Below are 20,960 nucleotides of genomic sequence, written 5' to 3' on the forward strand. Positions count from 1 at the left end.
CCGGACAGCCGGACGGCCGGACGGACAAGCTGATTCCAGTATACCCCCCTTACAACTTTGTTGTGCGGGGGTATAATAACAGAAATTTTAGAATCACAAGAAAAATGTAATTACATACTGATTTTGATTTTTTTTAGAAATAAAATAATATGAAAAATAAACTACAGCATAACTTAAATCAATATCTTTTTTTAAAATGTATTGTAAAATTTATAGGCAACCTAAGTGAGTTCAATGATGTTCAGAGCAGCAATAAATACCCCGAAATAAAACAAGGACAGCATGCTTTACTGTTCTCAATGCCTGGCCTTGATAATGTATAATTGTTTTAGTATAGGGCAATAATTCTGTCAAACTCCATGTTAAAGTTATGAGCCTTGGATAGTGACCTCCTTTTTTGCTCTCAAATAAGTGTATGAAGTTTAAACCCATTCCCTTCAGTTGTTTTGGAGATACCAACTTGCATGCAAAAACTTAACCAAAGTGTGATGTTGATGTCCGGGCAAGTATCATAGTTTTCCCTATTCTTTGAATAGTCAAGCTAAAAAAGTGCTTAAACCAATGAATAAAATATGAAATAAAATTTTAATGTCTAACACATTATACCATATATATTTTCTTCATTAAACAATACATAAATATAATAGTCAAAACTACTTCAGCCGCTGCAAACTGTATAACATAACAGAAGAAACTAGATAAAATGCAAACAGTTAAACAAAATACTAATTCAGTTACTTCAAAATCTTCTATAAGGTATTGGTTAAACTGTGAAGCATGACGGGCAAACAGCTTGAGCCCAGCTCTTGGCATATCATATCTTGTTAACTCTATCTTTGGGTCTATAGCACTCCTAGTATACTTGAAAATCTCATATGAATTCTTTGATCCTGCAGTAAAAAATTAAACAAGAGGACCATGATGGCCCTGAAATTGCTCACCTGAATATACAAGAGGGCCATGATGGCCCTAGATCGCTCACCTGACTTATCAAACTCATCCAAACAATTACCTAGACATGTATTCTGACCAAGTCTCATGCCAGGTGAGTCAAAAATGTGACCACTACAGTGTTAACAAGGATAATCCATATTTGAGCAGTGCGACCTAGTTTTTTACCCAGGTGACACATATTCAAACTTGACCTAGAAATCATCAAAACAAACTTTCAGACCAATTTCCAGGATACTTGGATCAAAACAGTAGCAACTAGAGTGTTAACAAGATTTTTCTATTTTTAGCTCCAGTGACCTAGTTTCACATGCGATTTCAAACTCATCCAAGCAATTACCTAGACAAGCATCCTGACCAAGTTTGATGATAATTGAGTCGAAAATGTGACCACTAGAATGTTAACAAGGTTTTTCCATATTTGGGCGGTGTGACCTAGTTTTTCATCCAAGATGACCCATGTTCAATCTTGACTTAGAAATCATCAAAACAAACTTTCAGACCAATTAACAGAATATTTGGATCACAACAGTAGCCACTAGAGTTTTAACCAGATTTTTCTATTTTTAGCTCCTGTGACCTAGTTTTTCATCCGAGATGTCCCATGTTCGATTTATTCCCAGCAATTCCTGACCAAGTTTGATGACAACTGAGTCAAAATTGTGACCACTAGAGTGTTAACAAGGTTTTTCTATTTTTAGCTCCTGTGACCTAGTTTTTCATCCGAGATGACCCACGTTCGAACTCATCTGAGCTATCACCTAGACAAGCATCTTGATCAAGTTTGATGATGATTGATGCAAAAATGTGACCGCTAGAGTGTTAACAAGGTTTTTCTATTTTTAGCTCCGGTGACCTACTTTTTCATCCGAGATGACCCATGTTCAAACTCATCTGAGCTATCACCTAGACAAACATCTTGACCAAGTTTGATGATGACTGATGCAAAAATGTGACCACTAGAGTGTTAACAAGGTTTTTCTATTTTTAGCTCCGGTGACCTACTTTTTCATCCGAGATGACACATGTTCGAACTCATCCGAGCTATCACCTAGACAAGCATCTTGACCAAGTTTGATGATGATTGATGCAAAAATGTGACCGCTAGAGTGTTAACAAGGTTTTTCAATTTTTAGCTCCGGTGACCTACTTTTTCATCCGAGATGACCCATGTTCGAACTCATCCAAGCTATTAACTAGATAAGTATCCTGACCAAGTTTGATGATGATTGATGCAAAAATGTGACCGCTAGAGTGTTAACAAGGTATTTCTATTTATAGCTCCGGTGACCTAGTTTTTCATCCGAGATGACCCGTATTCAAACTTATCCGAGCTATTATCTAAACAAGCATTCTGACCAAGTTTGATGATGATTGGTTAAAAAATGTGACCACTAGAGTGTTCACAAGGTTTTACTATTTATAGCTCCTGTGACCTACTTTTAAATCCGAGATGACCCATGTTCGAACTCATCGGAGCTATCACCTAGACAAACATCCTGACCAAGTTTGATGATGATTGGGTCAAAAATGTGACCTCTAGAGTGTTCACAAGGTTTTTCTATTTTTAGCTCTTGTGACCTAGTTTTTCATCCGAGATGAGCCATGTTCGAACTCATCTGAGCTTTCAACTAGATAAGCATCCTGACCAAGTTTGATGATGATTGACGCAAAAATGCGACCGCTAGAGTGTTCACAAGCAATTGTGGAGGTACGACGTACGACGGACATTCACCGATCCTAAAAGCTCACCCTGAGCAAGCTCAGGTGAGCTAAAAAACACTTCATGAAAAGAACAAGATATATTGTATAAACAAAAGAAGATATAAGATCTAAATCTTAATCTGATATCACAAAGTTCATATTTGTATCTGAAATAGTGCATGTGTAAAAACATTAATGGTTGCTACTAAGATGCATGTATACATACATGTGTATTAGAAAAAAATCAATGACCCCTTGGTGAAAAGATCTTTCATGCCAAATATGTAAGCTCTTGCTCTTTGGGTTTTTTTGAAAGAAGATTTTTAAAGTTTTTTCTTTCGGTTGCCATGGCAAGCAGTTCTGCATGGAATTATATTCTTTCACCTTGTCACTTTGTGACAGGTGAGCTTTAAACAACCCACAACATGTTGAATCTATTTACTACATATAGTATAAATCATAGCAAAGAATATGTTAAGAACTGGTTGCAGACACATGGAGATAAATATACACAAAATATACATTTTATCAGACAATACATCTTTTTAAACCAAGAGATTGAACAAAAAAACAGCCACTTAAAGGATTCCACTGAGGTTTTAAACATGACAGGACTGGAAATATATGAACCGCGTCACAACAAAACCAACATAATGTGTTTGCGACCAGCATGGATCCAGACCAGCCTGCGCATCCACGCAGTCTGATCAGGATTCAAGCTGTTCGCTTACCAACTCTATTTCATGCGCAGGCTGGTCTGAATCCATGCTGGTCGCAAACCCATTATGTTGGTTTTGTCGTGACGCGGTTCATATCATTTAAAGATTTGTATAAGATTTGATGAAGATGTTGACCAATAACTTCTGTGCAAAATTTCAGATAATTTGCTCAGTCCGTTTTTTTTCCCAAATAATTATTTTAATTATGAAAAAAGAATGAAAAGTTGAAAAAGCATTTGAAACAATTTTAAATCAAATCTGGCAAAGAATCACACTAAATTTTTATTTTTTTTTAATTCTGAGTATATATTTTTGGGATATCTTTCTGATTTTAGAGCACAACAAATTTATGTTTTTACGGAGTTCAATTCTTTTAATATTGCTTTTTTAAAAGTACAGTTACTTCATATATAAAAATTTACATTTAGAGGGATCACAGTCAAGAAATAAACTATTACTATTACTATTGTAAATGTTTGACTAACCTTCCTCTGCAGATTCTGTAAAGTTGACCAGGCTACTGTTAAGACCCTCTAAACATCCAGATATGATAGACAACTCTGGTTTTCTAGTTTTACTGTTCATCTAAAAATTACATCTTACTTTACTAACGTAATGAATTCTATGTAATAGATATACCATTGCTGCGTTGACGATTTCTGGGTTTGCGTAAATTATACCATAATCACGTGACCTTTCTTATGCCTTGACCTCACGAGACGAAGTCGAGTGAGGTTGCATAAGAAAGGTCACGGGATTATGGTATAATTTACGCAAACCCAGAAATCGTCAACGCACCAATGGTGTATCTGTTTTAACCTATAGCTCTGCCCAGAAACACTTACTCCTTCGATCTTCAAAACTGAAAATTATACCATAGTCTGGGTATGGTATAATTTACGGTTATTGGAAATTATACTTGGAAGAATTTTACATAAGAAGCGCTGAAGAGCTATAGGTTATTATAGAAAAAGTATTTTAATAGTGAATTACTTAAAACTATGGAATGATCAAATCAAAAACAGGATAATGATGACTGAGCAAAGTGGGTCAGTTATATAATAAGTTTCTAAATAAACTTTTATTTTCCTAACAATGCCTCTGTGTTATGCATGTATGTGTACACATAAGTATTGAGATGCAAGGTATTTTAATCACAAAATTTTTTTCATTAAAATGTAGATTTACCTCAGTTTTAAGGGCACCTATATATACTCCTGTTAACCTTTCAGCATACTTTGTCATGTATTCTGGGTAAAACTCAGCTATCACACCCAGTAAAATGTAGATCTTCTCTTTAACTGAAACAAAAATCAAGATTTTTTCATCTCAAAGTTAAAGATTTTTTGTGAGCTAGTTTATCAGCGACAACTCAAATGTTCCTGAAAACTACACCAGTACTAGTCTTAACATAACAAAATATATCCAAACATGTTTTATTACTGTCAGACGAAAAAGAAACTGAAGGGTACAAAAAAGAATTTTCAGCATTACTTGCACTAATGACATGGCATCAAATTTTAATAATGAAAAAATATACAAAGTTTGAATTGATTTGATGATTTCTGAGAAAATGAGCCAAAATGAAAAGGTTGACCAACACTAACACCAACAAGTGGAGCTAAAAAAACAACTAAGTCTTACACAAAACAAGAGCTGTCAGTAGGACAGCAACGCTCGACTATTCTCAGTGCTTGATAGTAAAAAAAATGCTTGATACAGTTACCTCCTCCTGTTTACAGGTTGGGGTCATGATGGTGAACAAGTGTGCAAAGTTTCAAAGCCATATGTCAATGGACTTTGAAAATATTTGAACTATTACAAAAACTTTAACGTAAATTCTAAGTCGAAAAAGGGGCACAATTCTGTCAAAATGCTTGAAAGAGTTACCTCCTCCTGTCTACAGGTTGGGGTCATGATGGTGAACAAGTGTGCAAAGTTTCAAAGCCATATGTCAATGGACTTTGAAAATATTTGAACTATTACAAAAACTTTAACGTAAATTCTAAGTCGAAAAAGGGGCATAATTCTGTCAAAATGCTTGATAGAGTTACCTCCTCCTGTCTACAGGTTGGGGTCATGATGGTGAACAAGTGTGCAAAGTTTCAAAGCCATATATCAATGGACTTTGAAAATATTTGAACTATTACAAAAACTTTAACATAAGTGGTTACGCCGACGCAGACGCCGACGCTCGGGTGACTACACTAGCTCTACTTATTCTTATCGAATAGTCGAGCTAAAAATCACAAAAGTAATTTACCTGTTGGAGTAACTTTTGAAGCCTTTGTCAACTCATTGAAGAATTTATCAATAAGTTTTTCAATTTGTAAGTCTTTACCCAACATGGATCCAACTGTAAGCTCCAGTAACTAAAGAAACAAAATATTGAATCATTTTATCTTACAAAATAAGGCAAAGCAGGAATACATGTTAAAAGCATTTCTATAAAATATCAACACACTTCAAGCAAAAAATAAAATGTCAGTTTCTAATTTTGGGTTTAAGTTCAACATTATTCACAATTCAGAAAATAGATATTATAATATATATTTTAACAGAAGTGACAAGATATTAAGAATTAAAGACATAACCCAAAACATACATATCATTATCTATATATGCAGCTACACTTACCTTACTGAGTACTGGCATTGATGCATTCTTAACCTTTGCGTATCTGTCCCTGCTGAATAATGACACACAAACATCCTGAAATATTATCATATCTGGCTTATCTCTGAATACTAGTGCCTATAAAACCTTCCCTATACCACTTGTATACAGCCAGTTCTACCCACATATTCCTTCAGTCTGACTTGAATGCTATACTGTTTACTTCTCAGTTTCAGAACTTTTACACTCAGAATACCATTTAATAAATGGACTGATCAAAATCAGGACAGATTTATAGTTACTTATCAAAATTTACTACAGAAAAGGCGGAATATAACATACCATTAATTGTTGTTTATAATTTCTAAATGTCTTTTTTACATTACATTATCCCACAAAATAAGCCACGTTTAGCCACATGTATATTACCTTGATGTCTACAGCATAGGGCAGAATTCGTTTTCCAACTTTTTCCAGGAACTCAGCCAAAAACTCCAATATTCTAGCCTTACAAGCCTGAAGCTAATACAAAAAACTTCCATCATTTTATGTATCAGCTTTACATTCACTTCAATTAAGATAACAATTAAGATAAATATTCATGTTAATATTCATAAGAAGTATTCTAAAATCTTTATCACAAACTAAAAGACATGTATTGACAGAGAATTTAATCCAATTGCATTGCAGCAACATTTTGAGAATATGTAGTTATTTTATACGCTGCAGACAAAAAATGAGTTAAAATAAAAACTTAAGTTGATATAATTTATGTACAAACTAACCTAATATAACATAAAAATATAATACCTCATCATTTGTAACTGCTTTACTGAGGAACTTGACCAGTCCATAATCTTTGTCAAAAAGTGTTGAACAAGTTAAATCTGTAAACAGTTATAATCAGATTAAGTTAAACAAATAATTCAGTAATGGTTAATACTCATAAAAAGTTCTAATCAATAAATAAAATGTCAACCTTTTTAAAAAAATAAATATTCATCAAAACTTCATTTATTAAATGTGGACTTTAATACTAAGTAATTTTCATTGCAGCCTCATCCTTAAAAATTATAAAAAAATTGGCTAAAGAGACAGAATTTGTATCTTTAAAGTTACCTCAAAGCACTTAGCTAAACCTAAAACATTGTTTTCAGTATGGTTGCAACATAGTAACATAGTAAATGCAAGAAATTATCTGTAAACTAACATCATATGATAATTTTTTTATCCATTCTATAGAATGCATCTTATTCTAAAAATAATTTCTTGATATTTAAACATCTTGCACCTATTATCCCAATGGTGCATTTCAACAAAAACTGTTATTAGGCTTGCTGCATGAAAGTAAAACAAGAGCCTGCATAATTTAGTAATTAACCAATATACATGACAAAGTTAGTCGTGGAAAGAGACCAGGGATTTATGTAAGTTCACATCAAGTCAAAATCCAACATATCAGCCTAATAGGTATTAATGCAATTTTCATGTAATTCTGCTGTTTTTAATGCTTCTGAGAAATGACCCTTTTCCAAATGTTTATACTTAACAGCAACAGGTGTCAGGTGGCAACTGTAAAATGTTGCCCAATACTTCACTTCAGTTTTTCTGGTCCTTAAGGGTCATTGATTGCAACATAAGTGTTGAAAATTGGTTTCTGTTCAAGCCGTTACAAGGGGGCATGAGAGATATTACACCTCTTTATTATTTCTCAGTCTGCAATTTTTATGTAATAAATCCTGTTTTTTTTAATGCTTCTGAGAGATCACCAATTTCCCAGACTTTTTCAAAAAGTGACCTCAATGATAATCCAAAAGACATAACTTGTAAGATTCATGTGAATACCTACAATAATTTGAACATTGATGTTCTATGCAAAATTTAACATAAAAGTTCACAAAAGCTGTCAAAATTCATGATAGCTATGGGCCTTAGATGAGAAACCCCTGATAATGCACCAGTGCAAACAGGAAATGATACAGTTTGATATGCAAGAAAAATTCATGTTTGGCCTTGGATGGTCACCTGTAATTATGGTCTCTATACTAAGTTTCAAGATAAACTTTCTAGCTTCTACACTTAAAAGGCTGCTGTCACACTAAAAACTTTAAAATGACAAGAAAGTTAACATACATGTAATCTACACAAAATATAAAAAATTAATATTAATTTGTTAAATAAATAATAGATTCTTCATTTATACATTTGTATACACTTTCACACCCTATATAAAATTTTGTCAGTTACAAAGTAAGAGAACGTTAAAAATCATGCTTTATAAAAAGAAATCTGAAGAGAAATATTTAGTTTATAGTTTATACAAATTTATTTTAGCTTGATTGTGATGGAAGCAATAAGGTTATAAAATATTGAAACATTCTTGAATCCATTTATGGAAAGAACCAGTACGAAGCAACTTGTGTAAAGTCTAAGTCAATTTTACATGTTTATAGTTGGTGCTACATACAGAGCTCCAGATAATTTTTTTGGCCAAGGGGTTTTTACCCCTCAAAATTTAGAGTGAGGGGTAAAATGTAAAATTTGAAAAACTTAAGGGGTAAAATCTGTCAAAAAAGCATTTTGCATTTTTTATAAACAAATTAAACTTATTGTTTTTGTTTATTTGTTTGTTTATTTTCTTTTTTTAGAAAAACCTTTAAAAATAAAATACTGATTCAATGTGAAGCAATACAAAACGTGCCCTGTAAAGTCAGACTTCCAAAGTATACTGGAACTCAAGTTTAGGATAAACAGCAAAATTATCAGGGCTTCCATTTTCAAAATTTGGAAGTCAAAGACTTCAAAATCTCTGATATTGGAAGTCACATTATATTGGTAAAGAAGGAAAAGTATTAGATTTTCGGAAGTCACATGCCAAAATGAAGGAGTAAATGACTCCCAAACTTCCACTATTGGAAGCCCTGAAATAAATATATTTTCTAGGAGTCAATATTTTTCTTTCTTTATTTCTGTTGGCATGTAGCTTATCATATGCTCCAGTTTGAACAATTATAGTTGAAATTAGAATTAAAGAAAATAAAAACAAGATTTTTTATCGCTATATGGACAAGCTTTCCTTATAAAAAGTATTGGTCTCACTCTGAGAGAAAATTGTCCATAACTGTAGACTGGGTACGAAAATATTGAGTACAAAACTGCAGGTGAAAAACATATTATTTTGTTTCAACAACAAAAGTGAAAGAAATTAAAATATATTTTTGTTTTTATTGAGACATATAAGCATGTCAATAGATGCCTAAACAAACTTAATACTGTTAACTCCTACGATGATTATCTGGCAAAAATTTATATCAACAATTTCACAGGTTGATCTACGGGAGTTACCTCCCTTCTGTACTTCCTGCTACTTTCGTTTTAAACATGCGTTTTTGACAACAGAACTTTTAGTTTTAATGCAATAAAATGGAAATATATTGTATTTTTATGCTCAAAACATCCTCTATCTGAATATCAAATGTTTACACTTCTATTTTTTTACGCTTAAATTTTGACATACAAGCGTATTTTCATTTTGTTGTGCGTAACTTTGACGCACGAATTTTGAAAGTGATGCGTATTTTAGATTTTCCATGCGTATTTTACGCTTATACGCACGCTATCTGGAGCTCTGTACATATCCAAAAAAGCACATGTTCTGAATTTACAATGATATAGACAATAACCTGTTGCAGTACTAGGTATCAAAAGAGAATATAAAATAAAATCCATTAATAAATAAATAAATTGCTTATTCAGCATTTTTTACATATTGACCAATTAAACCATCAAAAATCAGCACATAATCATGATAAATAAGCAAAAAAGATAATATTGTCAGTATGTTACAACAATGTAAAATTTGGCAGAGTAAGTAATAAAAAAGGATAATGAAAAAAGGCTACATCAAACAAATCTGATTGAAAAACAGATATATGTATTGTGGCATATATATTATCAATTAAATTGACAACAATGTCAAAGTTAATACAACAAATATTTTCTCTTTTTACCCAAAAAGCGATTTGGATAGAGTAACATCAAACATTTAAACACATCTCAGTCTCTAACTCTAAAGCTGAGAATGTGTATACAGGCCCGTCGTCACGATTTTATGATTGGTGCGGCTAATTTGGTAGGTTTAAGCCAGAACTAGGGGGGTACGGGGGCATGCTCCCCCGGAAATTTTTTTATTCTAGGATGCTCTCAGGGGCGTTTTCCCGTATATTTGGCACAGTTTACAGCCTGTCGCTAGTACATGTTATAGTAATATGTCAACGATTTTTTACAGATTTTAGTGTGTCGTAAGTTTTTAGGGTGAAATTTAAGGTTTGCATAATGGACGGACAGGTGTACATAAAAAATTGAATACACGTAATTTGGCAAATGAAAAATAAACAATAACTGATGTTTTTATATTCTTTAGATGCATTTTTATCTGAAAATTATAAATAAACAAATACAATAAGTATTACAGTACGTGGATTATTGTTTAACATAAATCTCACAATGGTATAAGCTTAAATAACAATCGATGCCATGATGGAAGAATTGTACATTGCGAGTCAACAATAATTGCTTTTTGCACATCGCCGTCGTTCTCTGGTGGTAATGAACTGATCGGCAATTACACGTAAGTTTAGTGAATCTGTCCTGTATTTATGAATATGTAACACCATTACTTAGATTGTTCAAACGTACTTAAGACATTGTCGATCTCAGTTATGTTTTTATTCTTCTGAGCGCCGAGAAAGTCCTTTCACTGGTAACATTAGTAGCAGGCATTAATAACAAAATATTTAACAACAAAACGACCTCAGAGAACAGTGCTCGTTCTAGCACCGACTGTTTTGACACAAATTTCAAAGCGTCAGGTAGAGTAACAGTACTATTTTCTGATTTGTCAAAATGTGAACGTAGCAGCTGAAGCTGAATATTGCAAATCTCATGAAGTTTTTTTGTTTTCCTTTTTGTGTTTTTTATATCATAATTTATATATATAACATTGATGAAAAAATGTACTAACCAGCTAGAAACGAAAATGATTTTGGTTGATTTGGTTCTGAAAGAATTTTGTAACACATCATGGTATTTTACTATCTTAAACTATTCATATTAAGATACTTGTATCTGAACAGAAGTAATTAATTTAAAGAATTGTGATGTTATATTGTGAATAAACACACAAACATTTATATATATATATATATTCATGAAGGTATATATATATATACGGTGACACGTCGATGTCAATTAACTTCACACTTAACTTCGTAGGACCCCTACATATACCTGGTCAATAAACAGTGTCCACTTGTTTCTTCTTCGCGTCATGTTTGTATATTACTGCGCATTGCATTAGGGGCCAGTTAAGTGTCAAATTGCTAATCAGCAATGCGTGTTTTTTTTTTGTTAACCATTTTTGGCCAAAATATTGGTCCGGCCTTGGCCGGACCGGCCGGACCATCGACGACGGCCTTGGTATAAATTATTGAATTTGTAATATAAGTTACTAAGTAAGCGAACGACATGTTACTGGCTAATACATCATTAATCAGTGGCTGTCAGCTACCTATTTCTTTTTCTGTTACTTCCTGAATACATATTTGATGCAAATCAGACACTACAGCAGTTGCTTGCTCTTTCTTTGAGACATCTCCAACCAAACTTTCGTGCAAAATTCTTAAATTTTCTTCCAGCAAACTTGCCGCCATAGTCACGTGACTTAGCAGACTAAGTCTGATCTAAAAACGCTTGCATCTCCCTATTACATCCTTGTAATTAAAATTTGCTAAGCGCCTACATAATCATGATATATTTTCGGATCTTTCGGATGTATAGCACAATGTTTGACAGTGAAAGATATTGCGAAAACGGCGGGCGATCGCAATGTAAACAAATTATTTCCTCCAAACAAAATGTCAACAAGACCAAAGTTTCGCATACCAACAACAAATGAAGTGAATAAAGATCCCCAAAACGAGGTATTCTTTTATTGTAATGAATTGCCAGTGGTCTATTGGGTACTGGTTGGTACTGGTTGGGGACCACCAAAACCGGACAACCACCAAGCCCGGACGGAATTTGGAGGTTACGTACCATGGAGGTTACGTACCACTGCATAAATGTACCATTTTTGGAGGTTACGTACCACTATAGAAATATATAATAAAGTGATAATAATGGATAAGGTGTGAAACTATCAGGTTTATTGTTCAAATTCGCGCATTAATTGTATTAAATTTGTAATGAGATTAAATATGTATGAATATAAAAGAATAAAGAACAAACCAATTAACGATAATAAACAAGTTTTATTTACAACACAAAACTGAAACGAACAAACGATGACAAGTTTACATTTACAAGTTTTATTTACACGTTAACCGAACTGTGCATAAAATTAAAATAACAATAATTATGTTACAATTAACATAAAAAAAATACTTTTTGAGTTTTATTTATCCGCACTGAATAATAATAAAAATCCCCCGGACGGCCCGAAAATGCTTAATTTAGATTTTTTCTTTGTTCAGTGGTTGTCGATTTATCAGTCACTTTTTATCAACAATAAATGCATGTTTCTTCTATGATAAATTCATTTCAACTTCCGTAAACGGTAATATTGTAATGTCTATTTCAACAATGTTGATGTTGAAAATTTGGGCATCAAGAGTGCTGTACCTGACCTCATTTACAGCTATAATCATTTGCAGAGTAAACAATAGAATATCCAAAACTTCAGCATTTGCTCCTGAAATGTTTTTTATCATGTTAAAAATATGCATATTATTAAAAGAGAATGCATCATGACTTTTATGTAATAAACAACAGCAATCTGTTTTTAGTCTTTATAATATTCACCACTCTATAGATATAAAACTTTGATTTAAACGTTTCTATTATAACAAAATATTGATGATAAAAACACATTATATATATAAACAATTGTCTACACTGCCTTTAATTACTATATAACATAAGGTCGGCGAAACCACTTTAGCACCTCCTCATAAATCAAGTTGGCCGAACCTGTAGTTCGACGAAACCACCATAATTCCTGTCCGGACACATGGTACTGTATGTGGTGTAGACAATTTAGGCAATTATACCCTCCTTGTGGAGCCTCAGATATAAGTGTCAATACATTCAGAAATAAACAAACTAGTTTGTTAGTTAGGAGAATAACCTAGCTGAACTGTATCAAATTTTTAGGTCTCTTTAAGGTTTGAAATTATGAAATCTGTACGGAAAAATGTTCAAAAAGTGTCCGGTTGATGGTGCCTGACCAGTAGTGCTTGTGTCTAATCTTAATGACAGGGATTCACAGTTCCAGTGGTTAACCTTTTTGTTTTCAACATTCAACTTAATCTAATAGCAATGGCGTCACACTTGACTTTTTTGTCCTGACTTGCAAGTTACAGAACTGATAACAATTTTCTGAGCAATCGCCCTGTCCTGTGTTGAGTGAATAGTTAATATGTGGAAAAAAGTGATCCCTCTGACAGAGGCATTATTTAAATCACATGATGATGAAATTGATTTATTCTGTACAAAAGGGATAATGAAAAATGCAAAATCCCTCATGCCCCCTAGCATTAGCTTGAGCAGTACTCAATTTTAAACAAATAAAAGTGCTGGAATCAATGATCCCAAAAGAAAAATAATTTCAAATTAGGCAAAGCTTATGAACGGGGAAGTCTGCTAAAAAAATAATTAATTTTTCTGTTTTAAAGGTGTCATTTGATATTTCATGTACCACTTCTGTTTCCACTCGGAACACTCGACAATTATTAATAATACGAAAAGTTGCTATTGTTTCATTATCGGAATAACCTGCCTATTAATATCATCATTGAGTTACGTTGAAAATGGCAGCGCAGAACTAGACCTGACACTGGAAATTTCATTGATAGGTACAGAATTCTATATATTCTTTAATTGTTTTTTATTCGATTTCCTTTTTGATTTTGCTTTGCGGTCCCGGCCTTTGACTTTTCCATATAACATCACTGAAGTGATGTACAGGGCAACATATTGTAAACCTTTATGGCAAATGGGTTACAGACAAGAATGGTTGCCAAACACTTTCTTGTTTTTTGTTGTTGTTTTTTTCCCTCGTCTATTTCTCAGTGCCTGTTGTCTTTAATAGTTTACACACATGTAACCTCTTTCTTTATCTGAGTATGCATAATCCAAACTATAAAAATATATAGCAGATTAGGTTTTGATAATAGGTATAATTATATAATAAACATTCTGGTTTTAATGTTTCAGTGTAAGCAGTACTCACTGTTCAAGAGTTACCAGCAGAATAAAGGGAAGAGTGAAAGTAATTCTGATAGTTCAACATCGGCTTCAAAAATTTCTTCATCATCTACATCAGCTAAATCAACCTTAGCTGCTTCAGACATACCGGGTAAGTAAGTTTCATAACTGAATCATTGTAAATTTAGATAGTTAAATATGTAGCTTATAATTAATCTTCATGGAATAAGGACTTTGGATGTTGATGTATTGTTGTCTGTTTCTGGGATGTTTAGATCTTCGGCATCTTTGTCATGACTTCCTATCTTGTATATCATAGTTTACTTTCATCAAATGATAACTGATTATATATGTAATAATTAAATCTTCTTTTACTAATGGATGATTTGACACTGTAGAATTGGTAGAAAGATTAAGACTATGATACCATTTACCTTACAGGTAAAGGTAAAAATGCAACTGGAAGTAAAGAATCTTTTTCATCATCTAATTCAACATCTATATCAACGGCAATAGGAGTAAATTCTTTTAAATCATCAAGTTCATCATCTACAAATTCATCATCATCTGAACAGACTAACCATCCAGTAACTGTGTCTACAGAAAATATTTCATCATCATCTGCTGGGTGAGACATGATTTATTTAATGTACAATTATTTGTTACAATTTCTTATTTGTCTTGCCAAAAGAAAATGTGTTTAATTACTCATGTATAAGATTTAAAACCATGTTTCTTTAAATGACACTATACATTGTAAATAGGTGAAACAGAATAAAGCATGATGAGTATAAGTTTTAAGAACTTCCTCAAACAAGCCTACATGAGTATAATTGAATTGAAACAATTAGAATTTGAAACTAATGTGAATTTTAGTTTTGTATATAATCTGTAGGTTGTTCATGTTGTTGAAGATGAAAAACAAAAGGACATTGTGAAAGCTATCCAGCTATCTTACAGAACATCAGTGGTTCTACTAAGGTGCTGTTTCTGCCTAGAATAATGTACAGATGGGCACCTGATGCCCTCCATCACCAGTAGAGCTGCAAAGTCGCCATATGACCTGTTGGTTTGACGTAAAACCCAATCAAAAAAGAATAATTATTATTGCTAAAAATATGTTAAATCATTTTTTTTAGCTCAGGAAGCACTTCCACATCATCAAAGGCAGCATCATCTAACAGCATCATTGTCAATTATAGACAGGTAAGAGGATTATTATATTAATTGTTAAAATTTAATTGATGGTCAGCTTTTCATTAACAAATGCAACTAGAAGATCTTATAATGCTGAACAAAGCATTGTCACAATGTACAATCAAATTCATAACAACATAAAATGATACAAAGTCAAAATCATGATATTCATTTATTTGTTTAGATGGTTTAAAAACCTTTAGAATAAAACATTGTATAAGTTATCTAGAAACTAGCTTACTTAAAAAAGGGTATACTTATGATTTATGTTTTTGTCTTGTAAGAGAATTTTTACATTTTATTACAAATTTCAGAGAGGTAATCCTATCTTGAAACATATAAGAAATGTTCCTTGGCAATATGGTAGTATTGTACCAGATTATGTAATGGGAGTAGCAAATTGTGCATTATTTCTCAGGTATGATTCTTTCAAGTTTAATAATAAAGTTTATATTTTACTTCACAATTTGAAGAATAGGGAGCGTTATTGTACTCACCGGGGCAACAGACACACTTCGATTAAGTCTTTGCATGCAAGTTGTCATCTATAAAACTACTAAGGGAAGAAGTTGAAATTACTGTTTAGCACTGATAATAGTCAAGAGTGCTGTCTTATGTTCAGCTCTGGTTTACTTTCTTATTTACCAATTATATGAAATGTTTTATAATTTATAATAGCTACATATGAATGTTTTTAAACCTCACTCCCTTCTTGATACTTTAGATATTTCAATGTATTTTGAAATTTTCGCTGAAAGTAATTGTCCAGAAAGATAAATAAGTTCATTTAAGATATTAAGCAATATAAGGGTTAATAAGAACAATCAAAATGTTACATATTTTCAGCTTACGTTATCACCAACTTCATCCAGAATATCTCCACAACAGATTGAAGGAGCTTGGAAAAGGATACGATCTCAGGGTTCTGCTTGTACAAGTAGATGTGGTGAGTTAACTTTATTTAAGGTAGCCTTTAATTAAGATTTTATGTTAAATGTTAATTATGGTTCTTAGGTTTGTATATTACTTGTATTGACTTTTTTAATGATATTAAATTAAATTTATGTGCTAACTATATTGTTGAAGTGTTCTTGGTGCAGAATTACATACAGTTTAGTTAAATAGCATCTTTTTGTGTATTTTAGTGCTATTAAAACTACACAGACCTATGTACAAATTTTAGTAATTGATACAAATCTCTTAAAATTTTCTTTTTCTTTCTTCTCTATTTGGCATTCAAAAATGTTTTGTTTGTTTCACATAAACATAAAATTCAAGTATTTCTTGTGTTAGTTAATGTTGTATAAATAGTATGCTAATTAGTGATCATAATATAGATGGGAATTGAAATATTGTATTACTAAACAGTTCTTGTCACTCATTGTGGTGACATCTAGACTGTGTCCTGAAATGTGGACCGCCATGGTTGCGAGGTTAAGGTTGCTCTTCATGGGTGTAGGTTTGAATCCTGTTAGGGGCCATTCATTCTTTCATGCGACAAAGCTATTCACCTAGATTAAGGAAGGTCAGTGGCTCAGATCAAATACCTGTTTATGACTGAAATAAGTACAGAGAGCACTTGAGGTATTCTTCAACTAGTAATGCTTGACCTTCACTACAGTGACTTAAAGTTTAACAAACAAATATCATGAAATCAATCTTCCTGAAATATTTAGATTCAAGGTAAGCAGGGTCTAGTATGCCACCTATAAATTACATACAGTATTTTTTATTGTAGAAAGATCCACATCATCAACTCAAAGATCTAGCAAAAATATGTATATTGGCAGATCTGACACTGATATTAGCATTCAGGTAACTTCTGACAGTAATTTGTTTAGCTAATTTATCCGATGACATTTCATTAAAATATTTGTTTGACAGTACATACATTAATTATGATACATACACTTACAGGAAAAACATAAATTTGTCTTTCATATATATAATGATTTTTCATTTATTGACATACTGAAAACTGTTGTACAAATATTACATCATAAACATGATTTTTTTTCAGTGCTGAAGAAGCAGGTCGGTATTTGGAAGCATATAAAGTATACGAGAACAAGCCTGCTGAAGTTCTTATGGAGAAAACAGAGACAGATTATGTTTCCAAGGTAACATAAATAATACAGCTTTTACTTAAGATGTCGCTGTTTTGATGTACGGTATCTGTAGAAAAATAAATCAACATTTATGAAATGTAAAAGCCATGTTTATATAACCAGATAGTTTAAATGTTTATCTTGTTGTATTATTTACAGCTAACAGAATGTCTCACCACAGTAAAATCAGTAAATAAAACAGATAGTATGACTTTACTCTCTGCATTCAAGGTTTGTCTTCCTTTGATTTAGTATACACTTCTATGTTTGAAGAAATTTATTTTGAGTAAATTTCATTCATTGAAACTATAAAAGGGTTTTTACATAAAAAGAAATAATTGATTCATACATTTACTGAGTTCAGTTATAATGATCTTTTATAAAATAAAATCCTCATTTTTGTTTTAAAAAAAGAACTTAAATATTTGTGTATTTAAAAATAATTGCATGTTCTTTATTCTAAAGTTATGATATTAATCTCACATAATTAAGTTATATGTGTTGTTGCAGTCAATGGATGGTATAATTAATGCAAGTAAAGAGGATATATCATTTTGTGCTGGATTTGGCCCACAGAAGGTATGATAATTATACATTTATTGTCACCTTTTATATGAAAATAGATCATTCTTAAAATGTTTATCTGGTTTCTTTTATGTGAGGAAACTATCCAGGTAGCTTACGGATGTCGTTGGTTCTGCTAGGGTGCCTGTTCTTGCCTGAAATAATGCACAGAAGGGCACATGAGGTCTTCCTCATCATCAAGATATGACGTCGCCATATGACCTTTACTGTGTCAGTGTGATGTGAAATCAAATCAAACAAACAAACAATCTGGCTACTAACAACAGTTTACTTCATGTTTATAGAGATAGAGATTCATTTGTTGGAACATTTAAGTCTAACCTTTAACCTGCTTGGACTTGTCAGATTTCTTTTTTTTGTCCATTATCATTTTTGGTGTTATATCAAGATGATCAGCCAACAGTATAGAGCCTGGCACAGAATCAGCAGACAGGCCTGGCTTTATACTGGTGGCAAAGGCTTTTCATTTTTGGTTGCAGCAAGTTACAAAGAAATTCTCTAAGCTCAAACTCAGATCTTACTATTTGATTGATCAGAAACTGTCACAGAATGTACATGTACTCTGAGCAATTATAATCTTGAGATTTGAGACAGAACTCAGAAAAAAAGTTTTATAACCTTGAGGCCAGATTAAGGGTTAACTGTTCCATGCTAGGGTGCTGTTTTGTTAAGTTTTGCATGCGTCGTCAATCTTCAAAACTACTGAGTCTGGGTAATACATGCGTTTGGGATCACAATTGTAAACCACTGTCCAAGACCCATAAATCTGGCATGGAATTGATCTAATTCGTGGCCATTTGTGAACTTAAAAAATTACAGATTTTGTACTGAAGCTACTCACTCTATGTCTCAGATTATAATTGAGGGACATTTTCCTTTCCAAGACAAATAACTCTTGCATTGATTTAGATTAAACATGGTCCTTTATGAACTGAAAAAAATACCTTGGTGATTCTCATATGTCAATGAAATCTTCATTTATTGATTTCTAAATTATCCTGGGTCTTGTATTACTATCAAGCACTCAGAAAAATTGGAGGGGCTGTTCTTCTGTCAGATCTTGTTTTTTATATTTCAGGCACAGCGGTTATTTGATGTTTTTCATGAGCCATTTGTAAAAGGTAGAAAAAGACTTAAAGAAACAAGTGCAGGTCATTATTTATTCCGTTCTTATTGTTTCACCTGTCTCTCTTTTTATGTAAGATAGTATTATTGAGCACATTACCTTGATAGCTGAATTTATTTTAAATTTTGTTTGGAAAATAGTAGCACTAGACAGTAGTTGTCATTTAAATGTCAATCTTATTTAATAATTCTGTTCAACATGATTGTTCTAAACGTGTATTTCAATAAACACTGTGCATTTCGCAAAAGAGACTGTGTATCTAATATACTTTAAGTTAAGAATAGACAAATTGTCATAAATTGTAAAGGTTCACATATTTACTTTATAGATTCCAGTCCTACAAAGAAACCTAGCTGAATGGTGAAGAATAACAAAGTGATAAATTATTAAAAGACATGTGTCTCAGTGTCATGCTGATCAAAATGGAAACCTATTGTTGTACCCACGAAGTGGTTATGTGTAAATCAACAATATGGTTATTTTTGAACTTTGTGTGACTTAAGTTTAACAGAAAAGGAACCAAACATTTGTAAGCAATGGCTGAAAAAATATTGATAGAAATGATAATGCATGTCTACAAGTGAAATGCAAGGGAAACATTTTACTGATTATATTATTATATATCTTATTCACTATACAAATGTGATTATAGTTTTCATGAATTCTACTGGGAGAACTTCATACAAAGATGTTTTACTTAAAATTATTATTACATTTGTTTGAGATACGAGTACCTACATTTAGGAAGTCATGTTGAATGAAATATTGCCAATTACATGTATATCGTCTTTCCTAATTTATATAAGAATGTCTTTTTTTCATTTGCCAAAACAATTTATAAATTGAGACATTGTACACACCAGTCTGAGTTTGCTGCATTGAAGTGAGCAATTTCTACTTGAGAGGGATGTAAACACATCTGGAATAATCTATACATAGAAATTTGGTTGTTTGTTTAATTGAGTGGCATTCCCGCAGACATTTACGTTATATATTGTTATATATTTCAGACTGCTTATGTGACAGCATCCATTACACTAGATCTAGCATTAAGGCTTTATATAAATACTAGCACAATAAACAGTCAGAGAAAATGAGCCCCAGTTGTAATGTTACATCATGACAAAATTTTATCTTCCAAATAGTCTACATAAAATGGCAGATCTTAAAATATCCTTTATAGACACAGATCACAGATATATATCATATTATATTGTGACCAAGATTTTGTTTAGTAGTACTCATCTTTGTATGAATTAAAACGGTTATATGAATGAATGCAAAAATACAAGTCTTGTTTGATTATTAAAATAGTTTAACACCAGTCATATACGGTTCATTATCTTTTTCATTTACATGCAATACCTGAATTCTCCGTGACAAAAATTACGACATTTTTTCCCATAAAAAAGATATTAATTTTTCGTAAATTGTTTCAAATTATTCATTTATTCAGTAATTAACTGATGTAAGAGTAAAAAGACTACAGACATGTGTTAAATACATGATATATGCTATAAAATGTAATGATTTGAAAGATATTCTGTCGAGAGATTTATTCTGAGAGACAGAGATTTGAATGTTTTAAGCTTGCTTGTTCAAATTTTGCAACCTAACATATGCACATCTAAACATCAGACAGTACCAAGTTGAAACACTAAGGTTATTGCAGAGGGCAGCAAGAAACCA

General features: G+C 32.2%; 2 protein-coding genes across 2 annotated transcripts in view; one reads left to right on the plus strand and one right to left on the minus strand.

Moving 5' to 3' along the window:
* Positions 1–11,755, minus strand: part of LOC132729277 (DNA-dependent protein kinase catalytic subunit-like) — a 105,958-nt gene extending 94,203 nt beyond the window's left edge. The window contains exons 1-8 of the mRNA XM_060714999.1: positions 11,560–11,755; positions 6,801–6,877; positions 6,420–6,512; positions 6,012–6,086; positions 5,638–5,746; positions 4,563–4,675; positions 3,860–3,959; positions 739–890 (exon numbers count right to left, since the gene is read on the minus strand). Coding sequence (XP_060570982.1) covers positions 739–890; positions 3,860–3,959; positions 4,563–4,675; positions 5,638–5,746; positions 6,012–6,086; positions 6,420–6,512; positions 6,801–6,877; positions 11,560–11,701 — 861 coding nt within the window. The 5' untranslated portion in view covers positions 11,702–11,755. The remainder of the gene's footprint in view (positions 1–738; positions 891–3,859; positions 3,960–4,562; positions 4,676–5,637; positions 5,747–6,011; positions 6,087–6,419; positions 6,513–6,800; positions 6,878–11,559) is intronic.
* Positions 11,756–11,811: 56 nt separating this feature from the next.
* LOC132729274 (DNA excision repair protein ERCC-1-like) lies at positions 11,812–20,599 on the plus strand. Its single transcript, XM_060714996.1, has 12 exons — positions 11,812–11,971; positions 14,265–14,406; positions 14,697–14,883; positions 15,395–15,461; positions 15,767–15,870; positions 16,299–16,398; positions 17,191–17,267; positions 17,473–17,572; positions 17,720–17,791; positions 18,071–18,139; positions 19,224–19,296; positions 19,600–20,599. The coding sequence occupies exons 1-12, from the start codon at positions 11,906–11,908 to the stop codon at positions 19,626–19,628; spliced, it is 1,086 nt and encodes a 361-aa protein (XP_060570979.1). The 5' UTR covers positions 11,812–11,905; the 3' UTR covers positions 19,629–20,599.
* The last annotated feature ends 361 nt before the right edge of the window (positions 20,600–20,960 follow it).

Source organism: Ruditapes philippinarum, unplaced genomic scaffold, assembly GCF_026571515.1.
Source record: "Ruditapes philippinarum isolate M1 unplaced genomic scaffold, ASM2657151v2 ctg1027_1_1_1_1, whole genome shotgun sequence".
In the NCBI taxonomy this organism is placed as follows: Eukaryota; Metazoa; Mollusca; class Bivalvia; order Venerida; family Veneridae; genus Ruditapes; species Ruditapes philippinarum.